Source organism: Lepisma saccharinum, chromosome 2 (genome assembly GCF_977018435.1).
Source record: "Lepisma saccharinum chromosome 2, izLepSacc3.1, whole genome shotgun sequence".
In the NCBI taxonomy this organism is placed as follows: domain Eukaryota; kingdom Metazoa; phylum Arthropoda; class Insecta; order Zygentoma; family Lepismatidae; genus Lepisma; species Lepisma saccharinum.
The window spans coordinates 168,946,954-168,974,682 of record NC_139230.1 but is presented as its reverse complement, the minus strand read 5'-3'; the positions used below and the strand labels follow the sequence as shown (position 1 = coordinate 168,974,682).

Sequence of the window (27,729 nt, the reverse complement as noted above, 5' to 3'; positions counted from 1 at the left end):
TGTTCCCTATGCGCCTGTTGCCAGGATTCTTCTCGGATTACAAAGAAATTATGTGGAAGGGCGGGTTAAGAATTACATTTAGAAGAGCTGCAAATGATAATAATGCATTGATGAGGTACAGTACATTAAATTCTACAGGGGAAGCTTTGCCTAATACCTTACCAGATGCAGGCAAATGCATTATTCAGACTATGGAGCTAAGAATCCCGGTTGTTGAATATGAGGCCAGTTATGCTCTTAAATACAAAGCTGATATCCTAAAAAATCCACACATTCCTCTGCAATTTTACACATATCAATGCGTACAGAAGCCCGCATCTGGCACATATTATGAGTTTGATGCTACAAATTCATTCTCCAGTATTCAATTTGACATGCCTGATTTTGTGGTGGTACTGTTTCAGACTGGGAGACACAACAATCAGGAAAAAAATTCAAGTAAATTTGATAGCTGCAACATCAAGAACATATATCTTAAAAATGGCAGAAATGAGGTATTTCCTAGAGAAAATTACAATTTAGACATGTCCAAGGATGATTTTCTTAAATTATATGAGGCTTTTTCTTCCTTCAAGCGCGTCACTACTGGCAATACTGACATGTATTACACACCAGATGAATTCAAAGCACGGAGGCCCATGTTTGTAATTAACACCTCAAAAAGGAAACAGGTTGTGGTTAATGACAGGACAAATATTAAAATTATCTGTGAATTCCACGAGGCTTTACCAGATGACACCATATGTAGTGTCATTCTCATAGGCGAAAAATCATATGTTTATGATGTAAGAAATGAGAGAGTCACGGAGCAATTCTAGAAGAATTACATTATCTTAATACTAGATATACAAATTGAAGCTGGTATCCAATTAAACTTAAACCGGAAGTAAACCGGAAGTAAACCGGAAGTGGACCGGAAGTGGACCGGAAGTGGACCGGAAGTGGACCGGAAGTAGACCGGAAGTGGATATGTGTAGGTGGGTGTGGGTAGGTGTGGGTGGGTGTGGGTGTGTATGGGTGTGTGTATGGGTGTGGGTGGCCTAGTTTTAAGTGTGGTCAAGAGGGGCATTTTTTTGACAAGTTTATGGACAACAATCTCACAGAAGTGCCTTTTGTAAGTATAGACAAGGAGGCTCTTCCTTTCCGAAAAAGCTCTTCCTTTCCGAAAAATTCTTGAGGGCTTTTTTACAAAAATCTTGGATTAGGCAAGAGTTCCACACTTGAGCAAAAAACTCATTTGGGCATGTTGAGCCTGTTTTAAGTATAGCAAATCTGCTTGAGAGGTGCTCTTCCTTTCGTGAGTTTATAGTACCACAAATACCACTACTAGTATGAACCCCCCTCTGGCAGATTTGTCTACACTTAAAACTTGCTCAACATGCCTATATGAGCTTTTTGCTCAAGTGTGGAACCCTGTCTAATCTAAGATTTTTGTAAAAATTCCCTCGGGAATTTCCTGAGAAAGTATGACCCCCCTCAGATTGTTTTGCATACACTTATAAAAGGCACTTCTGTGAGATTGTTGTCCATAAACCTGTCAAAAATATGCCCCTCTTCATATTTTTTTTTGGCTACACCTAAAACTACGCCAAACGTATTAACACACACACACCCACACACACACACACATATTTACTTCCGGTCCACTTCTGGCTTATTTCTGGCCATTTCTGCCCACTTCCGGTCCACTTCCGGTCTATTTTTGGCCATTTCTACCCATTTCTGCCCACTTCCGGTCTATTTTTGGCCATTTCTACCCATTTCTGCCCACTTCCGGTCCACTTCCGGTCTATTTTCGGCCATTTCTACCCATTTCTGCCCACTTCCGGTCCACTTCCGGTCTATTTTCGGCCATTTCTACCCATTTCTGCCCACTTGTGGCCTATTTCTGGTTTATTTATATTGCATTATGTTTTGCAACAAATTATTACCTAATATTATGCATTAGACATGTGTTGTTTTCTGATTGGTTGCTTATGACATAATGTAATGATGTGGTGTTTTCTGATTGGTTTAAATAAGCAGGGTTTCTATTGGCTCTATAAATCTATATAAGCCAGAGCACAGTGCAGATTCTTCACCATTGCTGGATCGGCAGTGGAACCCACATCGCGGGGGATAGAACCTGAACAGGCTCCACCAAAGTATAGGAGACTTAAAGCATATAATTTGGCGGAATAACCCAAGTAAGGTCATAGAAACAATATACACTGATACAATAAAAGCCAATTTTTGGCAGGGGGGCCAAAGTGGTTCCTAAATACAAAATAATTAATATCTCAAGAACTAATTGACATAGAGCTATGCAGTTTTTTTGTCTGCACTGAACCCAACTGATATTTTTTATTAAGCATAGAATTTTGATTTGAACCCCAAGAAATTTTATATAATAAACAAACAACAAAAATACCAAAGCCAAAAATATTAATACACACACATACACATACACACATACAAATCACACTGCTGAACCCAACTGATATTTTTTATTAAGCATAGAATTTTGATTTGAATCCCAAGAAATTGTATATAATAAACAACAACAAAAATGCCAAATCAAAAACATTGTAATCAATGCAATAAGAATATATCCAGCCCCAATTGGGCTAAGCACCAAAAGATTTGTAATCCAGACAAAAGCAGAACTCCCACAAAAATTTGCCCTAAATGCCATAGAAAATATAGCATGCAATACTTCACATATACACATAAAGATACTTGCTCTGCACAGTTATCAACATTGCCCCCTCAACCATCTACATCTGGTCTAAAAAGGAAGCATGAAACACCTGTTAATGCTGGACCGGCAAAGCAGCCACGCTATGAACCCATCCATAGCAGTTTTAACGGCCAATTAAGGGATCACCGGTTTGTATCAGAGCCAAGATGTGACATTAAGAATTTTTTGAAGAGTATAAATCCAGATGTGCAGGCAATTCTAAATGCACAAAATGGGTCTTATAAGCTGTCCCTCAAATTGTTTACACAATATAAGAAGCCAAATGGCACAAAATTTACACAGCCCCACATAACAGAAACTGTACCGGTATATTCAAATGCAAATTCAGACAAAATAATAAGCAGTTTGATAGATCAATTGAATATTAAACACTCTGAATTTGCTGCAAAAGAGTCTGGATGGAGCCTATGCGGTTCTCCACACAAGTTATATGTTAATATTTCTGAATTCAGCCCATTACAAGGTTCCACTTATGTGCCATTACCTGCCAATATCAAAAACAAAACAGCCGTGGTTAATATAAAAAATAATGACCAGAAATGCTTTTTGTGGTGTATTTTAGCTGCTTTGTATCCAGTTTCAAGGCATCCTGAGAGAATAACTTATTATAAACAACATGAAAATGATTTTGATGAGGCAATGGAGGGTTTAGAATATCCAATGCTTGTTCAGAATATTGATAAATTTGAAAAAAAGGCCAGGCACATCAATGGCAAACAATTATCTATTAATGTATTTACTTGTTCTACTGGCCGTGACAATTGCTTGATAGATCCTCTCAGAATCAGTACACTTGATGATGAATCTGCTATTCCGATTGATCTGCTCTTAATTAAAGGGGATGGCACAAATCATTACACTCTGATACACAGTCTTGAAGCTTTAGTGAGAACACAACTAGACAAATTTAATAGAATATTTAAGTTGTGCAGAAGATGTTTAACTGTTTTTGATGGTAGAAAAATGGTGAATGGGGTTCGGGAAGAAAATGCAGAAATTGCTAAAAACAAGTTAATTGAGCATCTGAAATACTGTGGCAACCATAAACCTGTTCATATGGTGATGCCAATGCCAAGTGAAAATGCAAAATTCCAAAAGTTTCAAGCCTTGTTGGAACACCCAGCATATATAGTGTGTGATTTTGAATCAAATCTCAAACCTCTTGCTTTCTGTAGCCCAGACCCTGAGGAATCTTCATTTACACCATATCAGCTACATGAACCTTCCAGCTTTTATTATGTGGTTGTACAGGGTGGTGTGGTTAGTAAAGAATATTTATACATGGGAGCAGATGCCATCAAAGAATTTGCACAAAGAATAGAAAATGAGTGCCATGACATAGCATCTAATATCTTATTAAAATCAAAACCTATGTTGCCTTTAACAGAGAAACAGATTGAAGATTTCAACAATGCAGAAAAATGCCCGGTATGTGATTCTGAATTTTCAGATGCAAATATCAAGGTGAAACACCATTCTCATACAGATGGTAAATTCTTAATGGCTCTGTGTGATAACTGTAATATTAAGATCAAGAGACCAAAATTTGTCCCCATATTTTGCCATGGAGCATCCAATTATGATTTTCATCATTTGATCAGGTACGAGGGGTTTGACAAGCAGAATTTAAATATTGTAGCAGAAAATGATGAGAAATATATAGCTATTAGCAAGAAAATTGAAGTTAATGGTGTTTCTATTCACTTAAGATTTCTTGATTCATACAGAATTTTATCGGCTAGCCTGGCTACACTGGCCACTCAATTATCTGATGATCAATTCAAAATCACATGTGCCTTGTTTCCAAATCAGGAATATATTTGTTATTTGCTCTGGCATATCTCTGAGAACATTGCACCATGCCTCCTCTTATACATTGTTCCATAAACAGATACATATCTTGATCCTGGATCAGATCCAATTGCATTTTAGTGTTTAAAAACATTGCAGACCATGCTAGGCCCGGAGCACTGTAAAAATACATTGGATCCAGTTTATAATTTTGCATGGAAGATTTTCTGAATGCCTGCAGTATATCAGCCAGTGTGGCCAGTGTAGCCAGGCTAGCCGATAAAATTCAGTATGAATCAAGAAATCTTAAGTGAATAGAAACACCATTAACTTCAATTTTCTTGCTAATAGCTATATATTTCTCATCATTTTCTGCTACAATATTTAAATTCTGCTTGTCAAACCCTTCGTACCTGATCAAATGATGAAAATCATAATTGGATGCTCCATGGCAAAATATGGGGACAAATTTTGGTCTCTTGATCTTAATATTACAGTTATCACACAGAGCCATTAAGAATTTACCATCTGTATGAGAATGGTGTTTCACCTTGATATTTGCATCTGAAAATTCAGAATCACATACCGGGCATTTTTCTGCATTGTTGAAATCTTCAATCTGTTTCTCTGTTAAAGGCAACATAGGTTTTGATTTTAATAAGATATTAGATGCTATGTCATGGCACTCATTTTCTATTCTTTGTGCAAATTCTTTGATGGCATCTGCTCCCATGTATAAATATTCTTTACTAACCACACCACCCTGTACAACCACATAATAAAAGCTGGAAGGTTCATGTAGCTGATATGGTGTAAATGAAGATTCCTCAGGGTCTGGGCTACAGAAAGCAAGAGGTTTGAGATTTGATTCAAAATCACACACTATATATGCTGGGTGTTCCAACAAGGCTTGAAACTTTTGGAATTTTGCATTTTCACTTGGCATTGGCATCACCATATGAACAGGTTTATGGTTGCCACAGTATTTCAGATGCTCAATTAACTTGTTTTTAGCAATTTCTGCATTTTCTTCCCGAACCCCATTCACCATTTTTCTACCATCAAAAACAGTTAAACATCTTCTGCACAACTTAAATATTCTATTAAATTTGTCTAGTTGTGTTCTCACTAAAGCTTCAAGACTGTGTATCAGAGTGTAATGATTTGTGCCATCCCCTTTAATTAAGAGCAGATCAATCGGAATAGCAGATTCATCATCAAGTGTACTGATTCTGAGAGGATCTATCAAGCAATTGTCACGGCCAGTAGAACAAGTAAATACATTAATAGATAATTGTTTGCCATTGATGTGCCTGGCCTTTTTTTCAAATTTATCAATATTCTGAACAAGCATTGGATATTCTAAACCCTCCATTGCCTCATCAAAATCATTTTCATGTTGTTTATAATAAGTTATTCTCTCAGGATGCCTTGAAACTGGATACAAAGCAGCTAAAATACACCACAAAAAGCATTTCTGGTCATTATTTTTTATATTAACCACGACTGTTTTGTTTTTGATATTGGCAGGTAATGGCACATAAGTGGAACCTTGTAATGGGCTGAATTCAGAAATATTAACATATAACTTGTGTGGAGAACCGCATAGGCTCCATCCAGACTCTTTTGCAGCAAATTCAGAGTGTTTAATATTCAATTGATCTATCAAACTGCTTATTATTTTGTCTGAATTTGCATTTGAATATACCGGTACAGTTTCTGTTATGTGGGGCTGTGTAAATTTTGTGCCATTTGGCTTCTTATATTGTGTAAACAATTTGAGGGACAGCTTATAAGACCCATTTTGTGCATTTAGAATTGCCTGCACATCTGGATTTATACTCTTCAAAAAATTCTTAATGTCACATCTTGGCTCTGATACAAACCGGTGATCCCTTAATTGGCCGTTAAAACTGCTATGGATGGGTTCATAGCGTGGCTGCTTTGCCGGTCCAGCATTAACAGGTGTTTCATGCTTCCTTTTTAGACCAGATGTAGATGGTTGAGGGGGCAATGTTGATAACTGTGCAGAGCAAGTATCTTTATGTGTATATGTGAAGTATTGCATGCTATATTTTCTATGGCATTTAGGGCAAATTTTTGTGGGAGTTCTGCTTTTGTCTGGATTACAAATCTTTTGGTGCTTAGCCCAATTGGGGCTGGATATATTCTTATTGCATTGATTACAATGTTTTTGATTTGGCATTTTTGTTGTTGTTTATTATATACAATTTCTTGGGATTCAAATCAAAATTCTATGCTTAATAAAAAATATCAGTTGGGTTCAGCAGTGTGATTTGTATGTGTGTATGTGTATGTGTGTGTATTAATATTTTTGGCTTTGGTATTTTTGTTGTTTGTTTATTATATAAAATTTCTTGGGGTTCAAATCAAAATTCTATGCTTAATAAAAAATATCAGTTGGGTTCAGTGCAGACAAAAAACTGCATAGCTCTATGTCAATTAGTTCTTGAGATATTAATTATTTTGTATTTAGGAACCACTTTGGCCCCCCTGCCAAAAATTGGCTTTTATTGTATCAGTGTATATTGTTTCTATGACCTTACTTGGGTTATTCCGCCAAATTATATGCTTTAAGTCTCCTATACTTTGGTGGAGCCTGTTCAGGTTCTATCCCCCGCGATGTGGGTTCCACTGCCGATCCAGCAATGGTGAAGAATCTGCACTGTGCTCTGGCTTATATAGATTTATAGAGCCAATAGAAACCCTGCTTATTTAAACCAATCAGAAAACACCACATCATTACATTATGTCATAAGCAACCAATCAGAAAACACCACATCATTACATTATGTCATAAGCAACCAATCAGAAAACAACACATGTCTAATGCATAATATTAGGTAATAATTTGTTGCAAAACATAATGCAATATAAATAAACCAGAAATAGGCCACAAGTGGGCAGAAATGGGTAGAAATGGCCGAAAATAGACCGGAAGTGGACCGGAAGTGGACCGGAAGTGGGCAGAAATGGGTAGAAATGGCCGAAAATAGACCGGAAGTGGACCGGAAGTGGGCAGAAATGGGTAGAAATGGCCAAAAATAGACCGGAAGTGGGCAGAAATGGGTAGAAATGGCCAAAAATAGACCGGAAGTGGACCGGAAGTGGGCAGAAATGGCCAGAAATAAGCCAGAAGTGGACCGGAAGTAAATATGTGTGTGTGTGTGTGGGTGTGTGTGTGTTAATACGTTTGGCGTAGTTTTAGGTGTAGCCAAAAAAAATATCAAGAGGGGCATATTTTTGACAGGTTTATGGACAACAATCTCACAGAAGTGCCTTTTATAAGTGTATGCAAAACAATCTGAGGGGGGTCATACTTTCTCAGGAAATTCCCGAGGGAATTTTTACAAAAATCTTAGATTAGACAGGGTTCCACACTTGAGCAAAAAGCTCATATAGGCATGTTGAGCAAGTTTTAAGTGTAGACAAATCTGCCAGAGGGGGGTTCATACTTTCCGGTCCTGGTTCTATCACCAATACTACTACTTGTATGTGTTGCGTTGTGGGTGTCCCCTTCATCAGTTTGATGTAATTACATTCATATTCATAGTCGTGATTAACCTTAAACGCCAAAAAACTACGGTGAAATAAGGAATACAAAATTCACAATTATAAGGGAAAACAGCCGTGTTAGCAGATAAATACTGTCCCTAAAAGAATTACGTTTTTGTAAATGTATGAACTTCTGACAAATCTCTCCCACAGGGGGCCGAAAACTAGCTTCAGGTGTTTCACAAGATTGTCTTGAAAGTTTCGATAGCCCCCCAAAATCAGAGGATACTCAGGAAATACGCAACATTCCATTGAAGAAACATACGTAATGTACCGGTTGGTGGGTGTCCACTGTCCACCCAAGTCAACCGACGAAAAAAAAATCTCCATACTCCAGCTTTCGTACAGAACAGTACCTATGGACGGAAATTAGTAAGAGACATAAATTGAAAGAAAGTAATTCTCTCCTATCTCCCCCCTCTCTCTCTCCTTTCTCCTTCTCTCGTCTCCCTCTCTCACACTCTCATGGAAACAAAAAAAGGAATACAAAGAGAGAAAAAGCAAGTGATTTCTTTCAAGAAGGAAGAAATGGAGAAACAGTGTCTAGAGACTGTGCATGTGTGTGTGTGAGAGAGAGGGCAGGCGTTCCTCTGAGTTTTTATCTCTCTGAGAGAGCTCTCTGTTCCTCTCCCTCTATCTTTTTCTCACATAGAAATAGTAGGATTAAAGAAAAGAGGAGTAAGGAAAAGAAAGAGAACAAGAGAGAGAGAGAGAGAGAAAGAAGCAAAAATAAAAAGGAAAGAAAAGCAGATAGAGAGAAAGACCAAGAAAGAGAAAAATTAGAGAGACAAAGAGGTTAGATACAGGTAAAGGTGAAGGAAGGAACGTAAGATACAGAGAGAGAGAGAGAGAGAGAGAGAGAGAGAGAGAGAGAGAGAAAGGAAGAAAGAAAGAGGTAGAGAAAGAGTTCACAAACTTCACTTTTTTTCTATCTCTCTCAAAGAGAATGAGAGAAAAACCTCTCACTGAAATAGAAGATCGCCCACATTTCTTTATTTTCGTAATTCTTTCAGAAAGAAAGAAAAAGAGAAACAGCTCTGGCGGCTGGTAGTCTGGCTTTATGGGTGTGCACTTCAGCCTCGAGTCCAGAAGAAGTGTTATCACCCCCTTCAATTACCCACACCCGTTCTTGCGTACATATTAATGCTAAATATATTGGTAACCCAAGTTATGATCACATTTCGCTGAGAATGAGTCTATGGCGGAGTTGTATTTCATGAATTTTTTTTTGAAAAATATAATTCTTTACAAATTTGAAATACCTAGGTGAGTTTTTCCGTCGATCACGAGAAGGGCGATGCTATTGGGTTCGTGACCTGCAGATAATTTAGCATTCGATGACCTGACAAAATCACTCAAAATGTTTGGTAAATAGGCGTAACTCGGAGTTTAGCTTTTGATGGGCATATTAGGTCTATTAATTTTGTCGTTCCATAAGTCCTGTAGTGAAGAGTGTGAAGCAAGAGAACCTAGATGGAGAGGAAGAGGAAACCTAACGGAGAAGGAGAAGAATGGCAGTGAGAGAGTATTCAAGGGCAGTGGAAAAGAGAGATAGAGAGACTAAGTGTACAGTGAAGGAGAAAAACATAGTGAGAGAGGAAAAGAATGAGCGAGAAACATAGGGTTGAGGAAAGGAAGGGACCTCTTGAGAAAAGGGAGAAAATTTAACGGGAGGGGATTAGAGAGAGACTCTATGGAGAAGAAAAAATCTGAGAGAAAAAGGAGAAAGAATGAGTTAGTGGGGATGGACCGAGAGAGAGAAAGCTTAAAGACGGGGCATGGGCGTTGCCAGAAATGTTTGTAGGGGGTTCAGGCTATTGATAAAATGTTGATTAGTAGAAATAATAATAATTATTATTATTACCTTTGTTATAATTTATTACAATAATAATAACTATTATAAACTAATAAAGAAACAATTTTATTACAAATTTTCGTTGTAGTAGGGTAAGAACAACGAAACCTGGTTCCTGTTAATAAAACATTAAAATGCTTACCAAGGCAAAATTTATTGTGTCAGAAATATACACGAGAAACGTCAAGTTTCCACCCTCTGACAGGGTCTTCTTCAGATGAAGATTCACAATAAATTAATATTTCGTCTGAAGAAGAGCCTGTTAGAGGGTTTAAACGTTTTTCGTGTATATTTTTTATACAATAAATTTTTGCCTTGGTCATTATTTGAATGTTTTACTAACATGGAAACAAGGCTTAACAGTGTTACCACTGGTTCCTGTATTTTACACTTTTCGATCTAACGTATTTGGTTATTTTAACATATCTGTTGTTTACTATGAAAATTACAAGCTTTCTGCTCTTTTGTAACTTGAAATGAACGATGCCAATTTCCAGAGAGCGGGTCGACGGATCTGTCGATAGCGTGAAGTTAAAAAGAGAGAGACAGATGCAAGGAAAGAGATATGGAGAGAGACTAAGAGGAGAGAGAATTTTTGGTTGTTTATATTTTATTTGTTAGGTGAAATTTTTAATATAATTTGTTCTTAATTTTTATTAATTCTATAAAGGTGGTATATTAGACTAGGATTAGATACCTTATTATGATCATTCAGTGTTATGCTTTATTTATAAGCTATATAAACACACATAAATTATTAATAAAATTACTATTAAAAATGAAAATATAAAATAAATATTAAAATAATTAGAATGTATTAGTTGAATATTCAGAGAACCACTACTTATATATTTATACACTCCTTGTCCACCAACCAATTCACTCCATCCATAATCAATAGACTTAATTAAGGGGAAAGGGAAAAAGAGACCTTCGAAGGAGGAAGAGAGAAGTGGGATGAATATCCTAAGTAGAGTAGCCGAGAGAGATAATCTAAGAAGAGATAGAGAAAACATCATGAGAGGGAAATATAGAGAACCTAAAGGGCAAGTGAGATATACAGATGCTAAGGGGAGAGCGAAAGAGAGAGACATCGAAGTGGTGAAGGCAAGTGAAAAAGAGAGGTAGAACGTAAGGTATGAGAAAGTGCGAATCTAAGTGAAGGGAGTGAACTGGAGGAGAAAGAGAGAACAAGGGAAAGTTAGTGAGAGACTGAGGCATCGAATATAAACGGAGATTGATTGAGAGAAAGAAAGAAGTTAAAGAGGTGGGAGAGGGAGAAAGAGAAAATATATGGAAACAAATCGAAAAAACAGAGGTAGAGAATAAAGGGAAAGTGTGTGAGAGAGAGATTGAGACACCTATTCTAAGCGGAGGAGAGAATGAGAGAGAGCATAGGAACCTAAGAGGGAGCAAGAGCGAGAGAGAGAAAATTTAAAGGGCGAGAAAGCGAGAATTTAAGTTCAACGAGAGAATCTGGGGGAAATAGAAAATAAGATGATCCTTAAGGGAGAGGGAAAGAGTGATACGGAGAAGTGTAAAATAATTGTTGAAAATTTAGATATATTTCTATTTTTGTTATTTTCGTTTATTGTCTGTCATTTTTGGATAATAGGATGATTAGCCAAAAATGAGAAAGCTGAGGATGAGTGATGATTATAGAAATTGATGAAAAGACACTCACGAGTAACACTCATGCCCAAGCCTGAACTCGAACCCGAGAAATTCGGTGGCGATATCGAAAGTCGACCACTTAACACGGTCGGTCAACGAGCCGGTGAAAACTTAGATAAAGAAAAGAAGCAGAGAATGGCAAGTGATATGGAAGAATGAATAGCATATAGTTGAAGAATAAGGTGTGTGAGAGGGTGGAAATCTAGAGAAACAAGAAGAATCACACACGGATACAGAAATGAATATTGAAAGACAGAGAAATGGAGAAAATTTCACACTTGACCTTTTGGTATATAAATACGTGATGTAAGCACACACGAATAAATATTATAATATCAAATGTTTCTTTTTATTTGGAATCACTGATTTGTGCATTATAATATTTCCCCCTTGCGTGTAGGAAACCCGGTTAGTTTTACATAACATCATTTTAGTGAAGTAGTGGCAAGAATATATAATCGTTAGGAGAATATCGTATACGTATTCTACGGTTATATAAATGTTTCTCCGTCTATACCGTAAATCAGCGCCCACTGTACAATGTTACAGGATATAGTTTCTAATATTTTTAAATAAATTCGCAGGCATGTAAGAACATAAAAGCATCCAGCCAGACTTGGTGCTTGACCCTAGTGCAAACTTCCCGATCCACGGATTTTCCACCTTTGAAAATACATGGCGAGCGAACAAGGGTGGATATTTTATTATTATTTCTTGCTTCATAAAACCTTAAGTGTAACAAATTATTCTACTTTTTGTCGCGTTAAATCTGTTTGAAAGAAATTTATTTTTAGAATATTGTAGATCTTCACATGTACTACAGGGTGAGCATAAAGTCTTTCCCTGATTATGAATATTTATATCTCAACTTCCACGGTACATAGGCAAATAAAACCTATGGCAATAAGTAGTGCAATGCATTAAGGTTTTTTTTCCATTTCTTTGTTTTGTCTGATTCTTATTCTGATTCCCATATCATGGCCACCGCTTTCGCCGGACATAACCCCCTCTTGACTTTCTTTTATGGAGTTACGTTAAGGACACAGTGTTTAGTTCACCAGTTACTGATATGCAAACTCTTCAGACACGAATACGGGATGCTATAGAGACGGTGACGGAAGAGATGTTGCCAAAGACATGGAGAGAAATTGAGTATCGCCTCGACGTTCTAAGGGCAACAAAAGGAGCACATGTCGAACTGTACTGAAGCGTACTGATAACATTATGAGTTAAGCTACCATTTCCAACAAACCGCATATCTGTATCTAGCATACTCTGTAGTTTTTTAGCAATAAAAGTTTGTAATCAGGGAAAGACTTTATGCTCACCCTATAGTTTCTGAGATAATGACAATATTACAGTGACGTGCACTGAGGAGTAGCTAGTCTAGCAGAGATAGATCAATCAATCTCACATCTCGAATTATATTCAAATCACAATATTTATTGTCTTGGTAAAGCCATAGTTCATATGCAACACTTTCTTTTCCACACGCTTCTCGTCTATCGGTGTGATCCGCGGGCAAAGCTGGCTGGATACCCTAGCTCGCTCTTCTTCCGCCTGACCAGTTTCCAGGTAGAAACGGCCGCCCGAAGGAAAGAGGAAGATTTCTACCTCTACCTCCCTTGCCCCGTCGCTCCCCGCTGCAATGGTTGAAAGCCAAGGCTTTCAGGTCCCCCAGTCTATCTCCTATAGGACAGATAGAGGATTGGTTTCTCATAGATTTTTTTGTAAATCCTCTAAAGAATTCAGGGTAAAATGTTCTGCAGTACTTATGTTCTCTGTATTTACACAACCTTTTACACGTTGTACAATATGTATGTATAATATGGATGTAGTTTTATTATTTATGAAATGGGAACGTGTTATGTGCAGACAATAATGTTATGCTTTCTTTCTTTTTTTTCAATTATGGAATTTAATGATTAAATTACAAATATGTGCTCAGGCTCTCTCTCACTCTCGTTTTAGTAGTGTTTTATTTAAATATACTACTCTTGGCCTCTAACAGTCATAAATACGGATGTATTTATTTGGGCAAGAGAACGCGTTTTCATATTGTTGTTGGTTTGGTTTATTTTACTTCGCTTTTCTGCCACATTTGGTTATCGCAAAAATGAGGATGAGTATGATATTATGAAATTGATGAACAATCCAGGCCAGGATTCGAACCCGTGATGAGTGCGCATTCTTATTCTATGTGTTGTACTCTGCAGAGAATAATGAAATAATTTGGAACGAAAAATGTATCTCAGAACTCAAAAAGCCAAATTAATATTATTGAAGAAACTACAAAATAGTGTGTTTTGTTACATGTTTTGTTTCTGTGCATAAAATGTACTTAAAACACCAAATCAACCAACCGTGGGGGAGTGGTTATCACAGCGCGCTACGACAACAGGAGTTCCGGATTCGAACCCCGACCTGGCATGGGTGTTCTTTGTGTTTGTCCCTTCATTAATTTTATCGCATCATCTTCGCAATTAACCAAATGTGACATAAAAGCGACGCTAAGTAACAAAAATGAAATCAAATTATTGATTGATTGCTCGATTTGGTTTATTTTACTTCGCATTTCCGCCACTTTTGACTAATCGCGAAGATGATACGATAAAATTAATGAAGGGCAAGGGCCACACACAAAGAATACCCATGGTCAAGCCGAGATTCGAACCCAGGATCTCTGGCTTAGTAGTCAAATCGTTTTTTATTTCGAATGTGGGTGGGGGTTTCGTGTACTTTATTTTAGTACTCATTCATCATTTTGCAATCTTTTCCTGTTATTGACATTCTTTTTTTTTTTTTTTTTGGAATACTGGGCTCTAAAGGGGGGAGAGGTGTGACCCCCCCCCCCTGAGTACGCTACTCACTGCAACCCTAAGTGTCGAGTTCACCTCACGTCACTGCAATATTACTTTAGACTGGTTGTTGTCTCTCACGTCAGACATCGCGATCGAGTTAATTTATGTTGTCTTGATGCATACCATTTGGTAGGTCTATCAGTCTATCAACAGTTATCTTTATAGGTCTGGTGGCCCCTGGGATACCGGTAGTTTACACGGTTGGTCAGACATCACAGAACCATAGAGATCCTTTTTTTTTCATCTTTGCTGATTAGTAACCTAAAACTCGTTATTTTCATTGGTGATCGTCACTGTCAAATTTTAGTTGAGCGTTGAGATTGATTGAAAGATATTGGAAGATAATGCTTCTCAAAATACTGACTGGGCTGTCATCTGCTGTAGGAATGTATTCAGTATGAAGATGTGATGTTGCAGAAGATTCCCTCAAGATCGCTACCATTATCTGTGGAGCCACCATCATGAGGCACTGAAAAATGTCTTCGGCAGCTACCGGTAGCTCGCGATCATTGGTTTGGCGATCCCTGGCCTAGTGCAAATGATCCGCAGGCGTTTAAAAATAGAAGTCCATCCATAGGAATCAGAATGAAGAGCTTTGTCGAATTTCTTGATATTTATATTTTAATCACATATAATACGATATATACCGTGTCCGTTCTCTTGGACTGTTTTAAATAACTATTTATATTTCAAGTCATTAAACCTTGTACACGTTTCTAACTCAAATATATCTAAGCTTTATTATTTTTCTCTTCTCTCCGCTTAGCGCCATCTATAATTCTCATTAGAGCTATTCTCATCTTGCGTTAGAGCCGAAGTCCTTGGCGGAGTGGTTAGCACAACGCGCTACGATGCCTGGGGTGCCGGGTTTGAATCCTGGCCTGGGCATGGATGTTTTTTGTGAGTGTCGCTTAACCGGTTTCTTCATATCATCACTCATCCTCATCTTCGCGATTAGCCAAAAGTGGCAGAAAAGCGACGCTAAATAAAATAAATGAAATCTTCTGAGCGACACAAATAAATAATACCTGTATCAATCGTTTTCGACTCAATGCTATTGTAGTTTTCTGAAGAGAAATTTTCTGTACATTTACTTCCTTCAGTTCCAGCATAAGAAACTACTGAATCACAAATAACCATCGAACTCTAAGACGCAGTGAAGAGATATTCTTAAATTCATGCAACAGGTGAAGAAGATTCAGGGGCTACGTCCTCATGCAGTAGGCATTAAAACCATGCGAGGATTGATTTTCCAGTTTCCAGACGCATAAATTACTCACAATGTATGCAGAAGGACTGGGTGTCGTATTTGATGCATAGCTTTATGTGGCATGTGGGATTTGGATTGGCTGCAACGTCTATTGACGTACAAAAGGATCCGTTTAATTATTCATGATCGTGGCCGCGGTAAGCTCGTGTTTTTAAATTTTGGAACCCAATTTCTGCAGAAACCTCTCTGTCTCTGATTGTGTTGAATTTCATCTCTGAGCTTCCAAATATCCATCTCTATAGATTTATGATTGGTTTCTATCCTCTTACGGGCTTCTCATTTTTTGATCAGTGAGTACATCATTATTATAGGGTTTACAAAATGTGTTATATTATTTTGTTTATTTTGCTTACGCACACAGACATGCACATAATCAAGGGGTCCTGAGTTCAACACCCAGTGGAGGCACATAGTGGTTCGGATCCCGATTAATCTTTCTGTGCATAAAGTGGACTTAAAACAAACATATCACCAGTAACCCTATTTCTACCACACAAACCACAAAAGCGTAACGTTTTAAATAGCGAAATTTTATCTGGTTAGACGAGCTCCTTAAATCTCCATACCCCTACAAATGACTTTACTTTCCACTGATTGAAAATTCCTTATAAATGGTAGCCAAAGTAGACCCTTTTTTATTCCAAAAAATGAAAAGGTAGAATATTGTTATATTTCTTATAACATTGATAGTGCAATAGTGCATTAGGAATTGATTAAATATTAGAAAACACCATAGTTGGTTCATTCAGTTATCTATTTCCCTATCTTGCATGGCAATGGTTTATTCTCTCACCCGATAAACCAACTTTTTCATCTGTATAGAAATTGACGGAGAATCTGAAGTTGTCGGACTTCTGTTTTTGTTTTACTTGCATGCCTGTATTCATGTTTTGTTTCTATTATATCTAATTAATGTATAATAAATATTAAAATACAAGAAATTATAATTGTTGCGGTAATCCAGGTCAAATTTCTAGAATGCACCACTGTTGCATGGATTCTTTGTTCTAGTAGGTAAATCTCGATATTCTCCACCTTAAATCGCATCCTCTAATCAGATATTACACTATCCAACTATCTTATGTGCGAATATGAACGCACTTTCCTGTCCCTGCTTTATAACAAATTCTATTCATCAAATTTGAGGAAAGATACTTTGTACTTACATGAAGTAATATTGCAATAAAATTTTACATAACACTAAAAGTGCATTATGTATTGATTAAATGTTCCATATCATAATAGCTTGTTCAATTATAGAATTGATGAGAAATAACGTGATAATTTGAACCCAGAGATTTGACCATTACACGGTTTATTGTTCTTAGGAATTTGATTGATAATGTTTAGATTTTTTAGAAATTGTAAATCTAAGCGTATAAACATGTTAGCTAATTCCTGTTTTATTAGATAATTGGTTTAGTTTCAGTTGATGTTTTAAGTCCACTTTGTGCACAGTAAGGCTAATTGGGACTGGACCTACAGTTTAAAGTGGAATCCGAACCACTTTGTGCTTCTACCGGGTATCGAACCCGGGAAACCTTGATTACAAGGCGGCGACGCTACCACTGCGCCATCGGGGAGGCCTTTATTAGATAATGTATGATCTTTTAGCTTTAGGAAGATAAATGAATAAACAATTGAATCTTTATCCATTATTTTAATTAACAGATTTACCCATCCGACATGCCGCTTATAAAATTCGCTGTTGTGACAGAAGTGGATCTCGAGCACACGTGCGATGCTTCAATGAAGAAACGGATCATGAAAGCCGTCAGCATAGCCAAGAAGCAGATGGCGGAAGAGGTAAGTGTAGGAAACTCTTAGAAATAAACGAATGTGTGGCATTTGGAATGTGAATACAAATTAAGAATCACCTGCAAAAGATTTAACTCATGAATAGCGGAGGAACAAGGTTGTATTAACGAAGAGAGTGAGGAGCTTCTCTCCTTCGTAGACGCCTAAAGCTAGTAGACCTTCAGTTAACATTAGAGTAAAAAACCATCGCTCTCCTTAATATCTAAAATTGAGTGATTGCCTTCCCTACCAACAGCCATTTGTCAGTGGCAATAAGATTAATTGATAATCGTCTCCTCATTGACGTCTAAAATAAAGGTGATAACCTCGTAAACAACTAATACAAAGAGTAAATTTTCGCGACTACAGGATCCACGTATGCATCCAGGAAATTATTCACGGACTTTCCTCGTATCCTGGTAGTTGCCTAGAATCTGTATAGGGAACCTTACAGTTACACACGCTTCTGTGTTGTAAGGATCCCATTGAAAGTCAGTGAGATTGTTGCAATCCAGAAGTATCCGTGACTGTACAGTACATTGTATTGATACCATTATTGAATTTTCCATAGGAAATTACAATATTGTAGACCAACCTCGAAGAGGAAATTTCTAGGTGCGGTATGTTTCAAAGAGCTTCGGGCTTAAGTGTGGGAGATTCTTGGATGGTTCAACATGATGGCAATGAAGCAGGGGTCATGTCTACTCAAATTATCCAGTTGGGGGGGTACAACGAAAATTTTAAATGCGAAAGGAGTCGAGTAACTTCTTGTTGAAGATTTTTTTATATGGGCAACAGTATTCGAATTGATGGCTAATTGAAATTTGTAGGAATTTGGACATTGGAAGTAATATTTTTTAACCAGTTACGAAGTCACAAACTCACCATATAGATTATAGTGCGTTGTCTACCCATCATCAATTTTATGACTACGATAATTTTCGTAAATTTAGAGCGATTTAGCTGAAATTCGCACTCAGTCCCGGCTACCTCTGGAACAAGGCCGCGCAAAGCGGCAGAGAAGGGGAGGAATCGAGTGGGCAGAGCGAAGCAGTGCACGTTGCCTCGAAGGGTAGTAAGTGCAGTCGCTTTCCCCCTCCACACAATACCATTCCCTCTCACGTGTTCATTGGTGGAGCCGTCCTGTGTCGCTACTTGCGCAGAGACTTGTTTTCGTTCGCTTGCTCCAGAGATAACCGGGACAAGGTATAGGACTCGAGCGATATTTGAGCTAAATCTGACCACGCGTTTCAAAATGCGGACAAGTAAACCGATTATCCCTATGTTTTGTGCGTTACACCTCATTTAAGATTTATTTCAAAACTCTGAAACTGAAGTCACATTAATGTAAGATTATTTTTAGAGACACAATTTTGCAATAAAGCACTTCAAATATAGTGCGTAGTTTTGGAAGTGAATTGGTGCCAAATTTCAAATACTGTTATTTCTATAACTGCGTAAATGTAAAGCTTGCGAGGTGAAATTTTTACAGATCCTATGTACCTTGGAGGATTTTTTATTTTAGTCATCATTTACCAAAGGGGTAGAAAAGCGACGTAAATTACTGAAATAAAAATAAATACAGTTTGCATTTTTTTTATAAATGATCATTGCGTTTCAAGATAGCAGACGATAAACTGATTTTCCTATTTTGCGAAAATTTCAAAATCTGCCCTATTTGTTTAGACTACGTTTCCGCACACTTAGAAATAAAACTATCAGCAAGTTTAGAGCATCAGCTGTACTGCGATTCCATAATAAACACAATCATATACTACAGTATGTAATTGGGATCATTAATAATGTGACGACGATAACTACCATAATTTATAGGATTATAGCTGACGTTCACATATTGTACTCAGATGACGTTTTATTTTTTGTATTGAGCGAAACAAAGATACACTTGACGCACTGTGTATGTGTGTGTGTGTGTATGTATATTGATTGATTGACGCTACCACTGCGCCATCGGGGAGGCCCTGTGTATATTATACAGGTATATAGTCTACATAGGTGATATGCTCAGAAATATTCAGTGAGGTGATATTACCATATGGGGTAGGTTATTGTTTCTTTTTCTGTAATCATTGCTATATTTTCTCATTATATCTGATGAAGATTATATTAAAAATGGCCTAAAAATGCGTTGCACGTAGCCCCTTTACCCCTCGCCCTCTGGGAACACCACTTACAGTGTTCCATCTTGGTAATTCGTGCTCGTTCATTTATGAGCTTGAATTAGTATTTTCGATTATTTGCATTGTTGATATAATTTTAATAACAACAATGTTAAGTGGCTGTCTCAAAATATATATAGTTTAACACAAGGGATGGGTACTAGCTACCTCATTTAGTAATCAGTAAAATATTTTCTCATACTTTTACGAATCAAGACCCACGTAAGTCATAGGGTTTATAATCATCTTGAACCCAGCCTTGGGAATGGCCCTAGTACAGTGTTCTGCTTGTGATATATGGATAATAACATTTCTTATGGATACAAACATACCCACATTTTATTTTTAATTTGTTATTCTTAGTAGATAGATGGAACAGAAACACATGGAAGAGTGTTACTTATGTTATACTCATTAATCCAGTATGGTTGCCAAAACAGCAGCTTTGCAATTTCATTCTTACAAGGACAAATAGCTGAATAATTTAGGCCGAGTTTACATTAATGCTTATTCGTAAATACAACACAAAGAAATACAAAATATTAAAGCCGTCCTTCGTGGCAAAGTTGTTAGTACAGCGCGCTATGATACCACAGGGATCCTGGGTTCGAATTCCTGTCTTGGCCAGGGGTGCCCACAGGGAGGGGGGGGGTTTCATGACGCGCCTGCGTCATGGGAATTTTTTGGGGGGGACAAAATTTTATACCAATTCTATATATCTTCACACAAAAATGGGGGGATCGTATCGTTTGACTGACTTGTTATTGATTTTTAGTTTTGGTTATTATGTTTAGTTTTTCTAACTACCTGTGGGTGATCGCGGCGATAGGGTTGAAATGAAACACCACCTCTTATGCCTCTAGAATCGGTTTGGATGGAGAAGGGGGGCGTTGTATTCGCATTACTACAAGGTTAGTCGAGCAGACAAACTGTGCAGAATAAGGTTGACTAACAATGGCAGTGAGCCTACAGTATCTGAAGTAAACATATAGGATATTGCTTAAATATGTCTGTATTATACAGAGACGTAACCACAGGTGAAGCAGGGGTCATTGCCCCCCTCAACCTTCGAGGGAAGTCAATTCTAGGGTAGGAAGGGGGAACAAACATTGACGGCCAAGGGCACCTGCAGGGGGAGGGCACAGAGGAGCAATTACCCCTTCGATTTCAAATCTTATGCAAATAAAAATTCATTTTGTAAAATTTTCTTGCTTGCTTTGCTTGCATTATCTGCTTTTCTCGTTTTTGTCAAGTTTTTTTTTATTTTTATTTGATTTTGAATTTAAAATTTTGGGTGCGTCAGCACTAAGGCTATTTTGAACCCGTCACACTATACGGGGTCGAGTCCCTTACCATAACTAAAATGGTAATGCCGTGTTGTAACTAAAATCTTTAAAATTTTCTGACTTGTTAAAAGCTGAGGCTGCAAAGAGGCACTCAGCACATATAGCGACAAAACAGGACAACACACAGAATTATACTGGCCATAGGGCCAGTCGCCAGAGCCTCGTTAGTCTGCAGTCCAAGGTATACTACGTGGAAGTGATGTTGACATTTTGGTGTACTACGAGGAAGGTCACCCCTTACATCCTGTTTTTGTCAAGTTCAGAGCTGTAGCTAGGGACGGCGGGAGTCGGCCATGGGCGCCGAATGATCTAAAAAGACGTTGTTAAAGAGAGAACGCCATGGCGACTGTGAAATTATTTGGGAACGACTGAAGATGACAGGACACCTCTCCGATTTTCTTCATATTTGGCATACTCACTAATTGAGGCCTCCTAATCACGAATCTGAAGTTAAAAGTTGTCGGAAGCGTCTAGAAATTGCAAAATAAGCGAAAACAAGGCGTTAGTTTTCGGAATGGAAACCGTCATTTTCGCGAAATTTTAACTATGTTTGCCTAACCTAACCGAAACTAACCTAACCACACGTCAATGGTTCGTGGGGCTAGCGTCAATGGTTCGCAATTATTTTGCAATTTCTAGACGTTTCCGACAAATTTTAACTTCAGATTCGTCATTAGCAGGCCTCAATTAGTAAGTATGCCAAATATGAAGAAAATCGGAGAGGGATCCGGTCATCTTCAGTCATACCATTATTTGCGCCCTATTAAATCAATATTGTTTTCAATTGCAAAAATTGGATCTAAACATTTTCTTGCTCGCTTCGTTCGCATTCTACATTTTTTCTGTAATGTAATGTATTTAAATAATATGTGTTGTATATTTGTATTGAATAAGCTTTGAATATGTACACAACTTAGTGTTAGCTTGTTGCATACGTATTTTCTATTTTATGTTGCTCCAAGTTGCATATGTGTGAAACAGGGGAGAGTCGTACAGTACGGCCGTCCTACAGTATCGGCCAATTGCTAGTTCGGACATTTGACGCTACATAGCAGTAGTTCACGGAAGTAGGAGGGAAGGGTATGTATTCGTGTGCGCTGTAGTTCGGGATCACGCAGTATTGTGAGAGCTGTGCCTGTGTTACTATGAAGAGTCAAGTGGCTGCGTGAGAGAAGTTATTTCTAGGGCCCTGGTATTCATGTTCGAGGTAAATGTTTGATTTTATAGTCAGATTCTGTTTATCGGTATTCTATAAGGATACGAAAACCTGTAAATAGTTTAGCAAATTGATTATAAACAACGTGTAATTGGAACCTTTGATACCACCTAATAATCGTACAGTATCGGCCAGTGAAGTGTCGTCCAGTATCGGCCACACAGAATTTTGTACGCACCTACTACAGTTCTGCTTGCTTTTGTTTTCGGAGTAAGATGGCACACGAGGAGGGCAACAAAAGAGGTAAATGGACTGAAGAGGCCATGAAAGCGGCGGTAAATGAGGTAATGACAAACAAAGTGACAGCAAGACAAGCAGCTAGTATATTTTGTTTACCAAGAAGCACGTTAGGAGATAGATTGAGAGCAATTCAACGTGGTATGGATGTGGACCTGACACCTCAGATGGGCTGATTTAAGAAGACGTTTGATGACGAAATGGAAAAACAATTACTTTCGTATATGAAAGACTTGGACAATACGTTTATGTACCTCGGTAAATAAGAAGGCAAAGAAGACAGCTGCAGAAACTGCATGCACAATGCATAATTTGTCTAGAGTCCTTTGAGGAAGATTGGGTTCAGTGTACCGATGTGGAGTTTGTCACATGTTGAATGCGTAGACGAAGAAAATATTTTGTGTTTTTGTGACTATTGTAAAAATGTGATTTCAAATCCGCTTTAACGGACTTTATTTCCACATTTGTTACCTACCACACCTTTATACACATAGTTTACAGTTTATTCATAAAGCTGAAGCATTTATCAATAGTTACCACCACCTAAAATTAAAATATTGACTGGCCGATACTGGACGACAATTTTTCCACTCACTGAAAATTCAGCTTTTCGTTTTTTGTATATATCTTGTAGTTCTGAAAACATTTCAGAGAAATTAATCCCGTGTTCCTTAAAGTATGCATTGAGGTATCATATTACTATGTTCAATCCGACTATCTCCTAATCCTTTATCAGTTATAATCAATAAGCTTAAGGTGGCCGGTACTGTACGACTCTCCCCTACGTTGTACATGAAAGTTACACATGTATCTTTGGAATGAATTTTTCATTCATTTTCTGCCATTCAAAAATACAGTTTGTGTGCTTGATTTCCATTATTAGCTAATGTGAAATTGACGGTGTTGAGAAAATATTTTAATTCGTTTGTTCCAAACAAATGCTTTAGCACAGACTTCTACCCCTTTTTGCGTAATTTATGAGGATAATAACGTCTTTGATACTACTACTACTACTACTGGCAGTAGTAGCAGTAATAATAATAATAATAATAAAACCATTATTAATGTTACTTTATTATTATTATTATTATTGGTACGTTTATCCTGGTACATTCCTCCCCCCAGACAAAAATTCGTGGTTGCACCTCCAAATGGATCAACAAAATATGGAATTATAAAATGGCTGCTAGTTCTAGCTATATTGGAACTTTATAACTAATGTCATCTAAAACAAATAAAACTCTCAAACACATTATAGTCACAATTAAAAAATGCAAGAAATTACAAATGGACTGTTGAAATAGAGGTTATATTTCTTTATAACAGTCATGATATTGGATATAGACAACGAAAATATTTTGACACAATAATCAATACTGACTTTAATGTCTCAAGCACCGTACCGTAACAAAATAACTTAATCGAAGTTCTTTGGTAGTTAATAAAATGGACAACAAAAATCATGATTTCACACCGAAATCTGGTGATACTTATTGACGTGGAAGATCGGTCTGCGTGTGAAGAGGTCAACTAAATTTAACGAGCGACAACTAGAGAAAAGTCATCCTCCTGCAACAAGAGAAGGTTGTTGATGCGATTGCTGAGGAAGATTATGGGGATGAGGGGCAATTTCGCACCAGTTTTTCGCACCACAATGTTTGAAAAATATGATGAATAAGAATTTTCAGAAACCCATGTATTCATTATGGGTAATCAACTTCAACTTAGAGTTACGGCTAATCAAATGTAAGTTTCGACATTTCCGCCTGTCAATTACTACTTCAGTATGTCCTTTTCCCGTTGATATATTTTTCTATGCCATCGGAAGTTTGATATTCCCAAGAGAACAAATTAAATAATACTTCCATAAGAGCAATATATTTCTTCTTGCCTTCTACGGCCATCCTAGCAGTGTTGCCAAACCTGATGCACATAAAAGAGCTAAATTACACCGTACACGGAGTAAAAACTTTCAAGGAGCTAGATTTACGAAACTGGATAAAGTGCCTCCTGGGGTAATTTTAGGTGTCAAATGAGTGGGGGTGTGGGTGAGGGGACGCTACTATTGCCGTTAGCTATAAAGTTTATTGTTAGTTTTCACCGTCTAGCTCGGGCGGCATCACCCATCTCAATAATCATCCACCCATGGTCGTATGAAATCGAAAATAAAGTATTCCCGGATAACAATATTACGTCCCCTTCAGGTCAGCCAAGGCGCTATAAAGAAAAGTAGCTGGTGCAAAATGTGTACTTATGACAGAAGTTGTCTATGTAAGCCGAGTAGATGTTGTCCCCGCCAGTGGATGTTGCTAATTAATACTCGCAATTCATTTGCACGGGTTTTAATTAATTTGCACGTACTTAGAATTTATTTGCATGTACTTAGAATACTTTACATTTATGTATTTGCATGTTTATAACTTTTTATGAATATATAATTATTTATTTTATGCAAAATATGTATATAGAAGGTAATTAGAGGTACTAAACGCTATGCATATGGTTTTATATTCATTACTGCAAAGTATGTAATGTATAAATCGATAATAATTAATGTTTATAATATTGAAAATAAGTTTTTATGGTTCATGAACCGCTATGAACGGTGGTAATGGTACGAAAGAAGACGGTCCCGGTACTCGAACCCGCAATATGTAACGGTAATAATTAGTACTATGTAATAATGTATGTTATTATTGTATTAAAGACGGTGGTACGAGATGCCAGACAGAATACCGTCTCCGAATCTGAACTCCGCTCTGATGCCAGACAGAGAGAATGAATTAATATTCCGCGCAGGTAGAGGAGAAAGGAATTTGGGGAGTGTGCGTTCAAGGTCAAATGACGTCAGAACGTCAGAACAAAGAAGGAACCTGATTCACCAATCAGAGAACGCGTCGGTAGATTTTCAGAACCGGTTTTTCCAAGGTTAACCAGTACGCAATAACAGGGGAAAGCTATGCAATACTGTAGGGCGGCAGGGGAGGGATTCAACCAGACAACAAAGGATGTCTGGAATGCGCAGCAAGGGTCAAATCTCTGAAGCTATGCGTCGCTTGTAGAACTGGTTTCCGCCGCCAATTAATATTCCTCTCAGGGTTGCCCCAAGGCACAGGACGCTTTAGCGCAGGTTTTTTTTATCTGTACTATGAAGAAAGGAGAGCTATCAGGGACGGGGCCTACAGTTTTCACCATTTGCTTTTATCACGGGGTAACGAACCTAGGACCCTTTGATTATTGATTTAGGTAGTAAATGTATGTTACTGTGTGCTATTTAACTTAATTTTGAGTTAATTTTTTACCAAACTTTGACTTTATGTCAAACATTTTCACAGCTTATCCTTATTTTTACAAAAATAACACTATTTGTACTATTCAGGCAACATTCTTTATTAAATTTTGGACTCGCAAAGACATTTTTTCAACTTTTAATTTATTATTTTACAACTTTATGTTAATTTTTTACCAAAATAACACTATTTGTACTATTCAAGCAACATTGTTTATTAAATTTTGGACTCACAAAAACATTTTTCAACTTTTAACTTATTATTTTACAACTTTATGTTAATTTTTTACCAAAATAACACTATTTGTACTATTCAGGCAACATTTTTTATTAAATGTTGGACTCACAAAAACATTTTTTACCGAACTTTGACTTTATGTCAAATCTTTTACAACTTTATGTTAATTTTTACCAAAATAACACTATTTGTACTATTCAAGCAACATTTTTTATTAAATTTTGGACTCACAAAAACATTTTTCAACTTTTAACTTATTATTTTACAACTTTATGTTAATTTTTTACCAAAATAACACTATTTGTACTAGTCAGGCAACATTTTTTATTAAATTTTGGACTCACAAAGACATTTTTTTTTACCAAACTTTGACTTTATGTCAAACATTTTCCCAGCTTATCCTTATTTTTATCAAAATAATACAATTCAATCTGTTCAGGAAAGACTTTTAGTTATATTTTCGACACACAAAGTGTGTGATCTCAACTTCTATCTGTTTATTTCACAAGTTTAGGCTTATTATTACCAAAATAATACAATTCAATCTGTTCAGGAAAGACTTTGTTGCATTTTCGACACACAAAGTGTGTGTTCTCAACTTCTATCTGTTTATTTTACAAGTTTAGGCTTATTATTACTCAAATAACACAATTTAATCTGTTCAGGAAAGATTTTGAGTTACATTTTGGACTCACAAAGACATTTTTTCAACTTTTAACTTATTATTTTACAACTTTATGTTGTTTTTTTTTACCAAAATAACACTATTAATGCTATTTAGGAAATACTTTTAATTATATTTTCGACACACAAAGTGTGTGTGCTCAACTTTTATTTGTTTATTTCACAAGTTTAGCCTAATATTTAGTCAAATAGCATGATTTGAACGTGTTTTTTATTACATTTTGGACACACACGCACTCATACACACACACACATCCACACACACACACGCACACACACACACAGAGAGAGAGAGAGAGAGAGAGAGAGAGAGAGAGAGATATTTTCCAAGTTTACAGGATTATTCTCTAGTTTACTCATATAACACAATTTAGATGTGGTTTGAATTAAATTTTGTACACATGAAGTGTGTTTCGTCAAGTTTTACTCTTTTCTTTTACAAGTTTAGGCTTAATATTACTCAAATAACACAATTTAATCCAGTCAGGAAGGATTTGTTATTATATTTTGGAAGCACAAAGAGATGTTTTCAACTTTTTTACTGATTTTTTGGCAGGGTATGTATTAATTTTTATTTATTTTGTTTTGTATCATATATACATTTACAAATTTTTAACTTAAAGTTTAGTATTTATTTAAATCTTTTCAAAAACACTAAAGAAAAAGTACTTTTAGCTAAAATGTAAGCCACAGAATATATTATTATTATTATTATTATTATTAGGGTTTACTGATTTCCACTATGCTATTTTTGGTTCTGTATTTCTATATGTATTTATTTAGGTCAGGTTACGCCTGCTACGTAGGAAAGTTTGTTTATTTTAGAGTTTGCTGAGTATTTTGTTACTCTTATACTAGGTAAAGTTTCCTAAATATATCAGGTAGGGCTCCATCCATATACTTTTGTTTTTGCTGTTTGGAGATGATGTGGTCAGCATCACTCTCCATCTGCTTTTTATTTTATGTACCCAATAT

The 27,729-nt window shown here is 36.8% G+C and overlaps 1 protein-coding gene across 2 annotated transcripts in view; it reads left to right on the top strand.

The window, feature by feature from the left end:
- The window catches only part of dop (microtubule-associated serine/threonine (MAST) protein kinase dop), a 1,057,607-nt gene that overhangs the window by 208,868 nt on the left and 821,010 nt on the right, over nucleotides 1-27,729 (top strand). For both annotated transcript variants that reach the window (XM_083117695.1, XM_083117694.1), the window contains exon 3: nucleotides 17,439-17,573. In XM_083117695.1, the coding sequence (XP_082973821.1) occupies nucleotides 17,439-17,573 (135 nt within the window). The remainder of the gene's footprint in view (nucleotides 1-17,438; nucleotides 17,574-27,729) is intronic.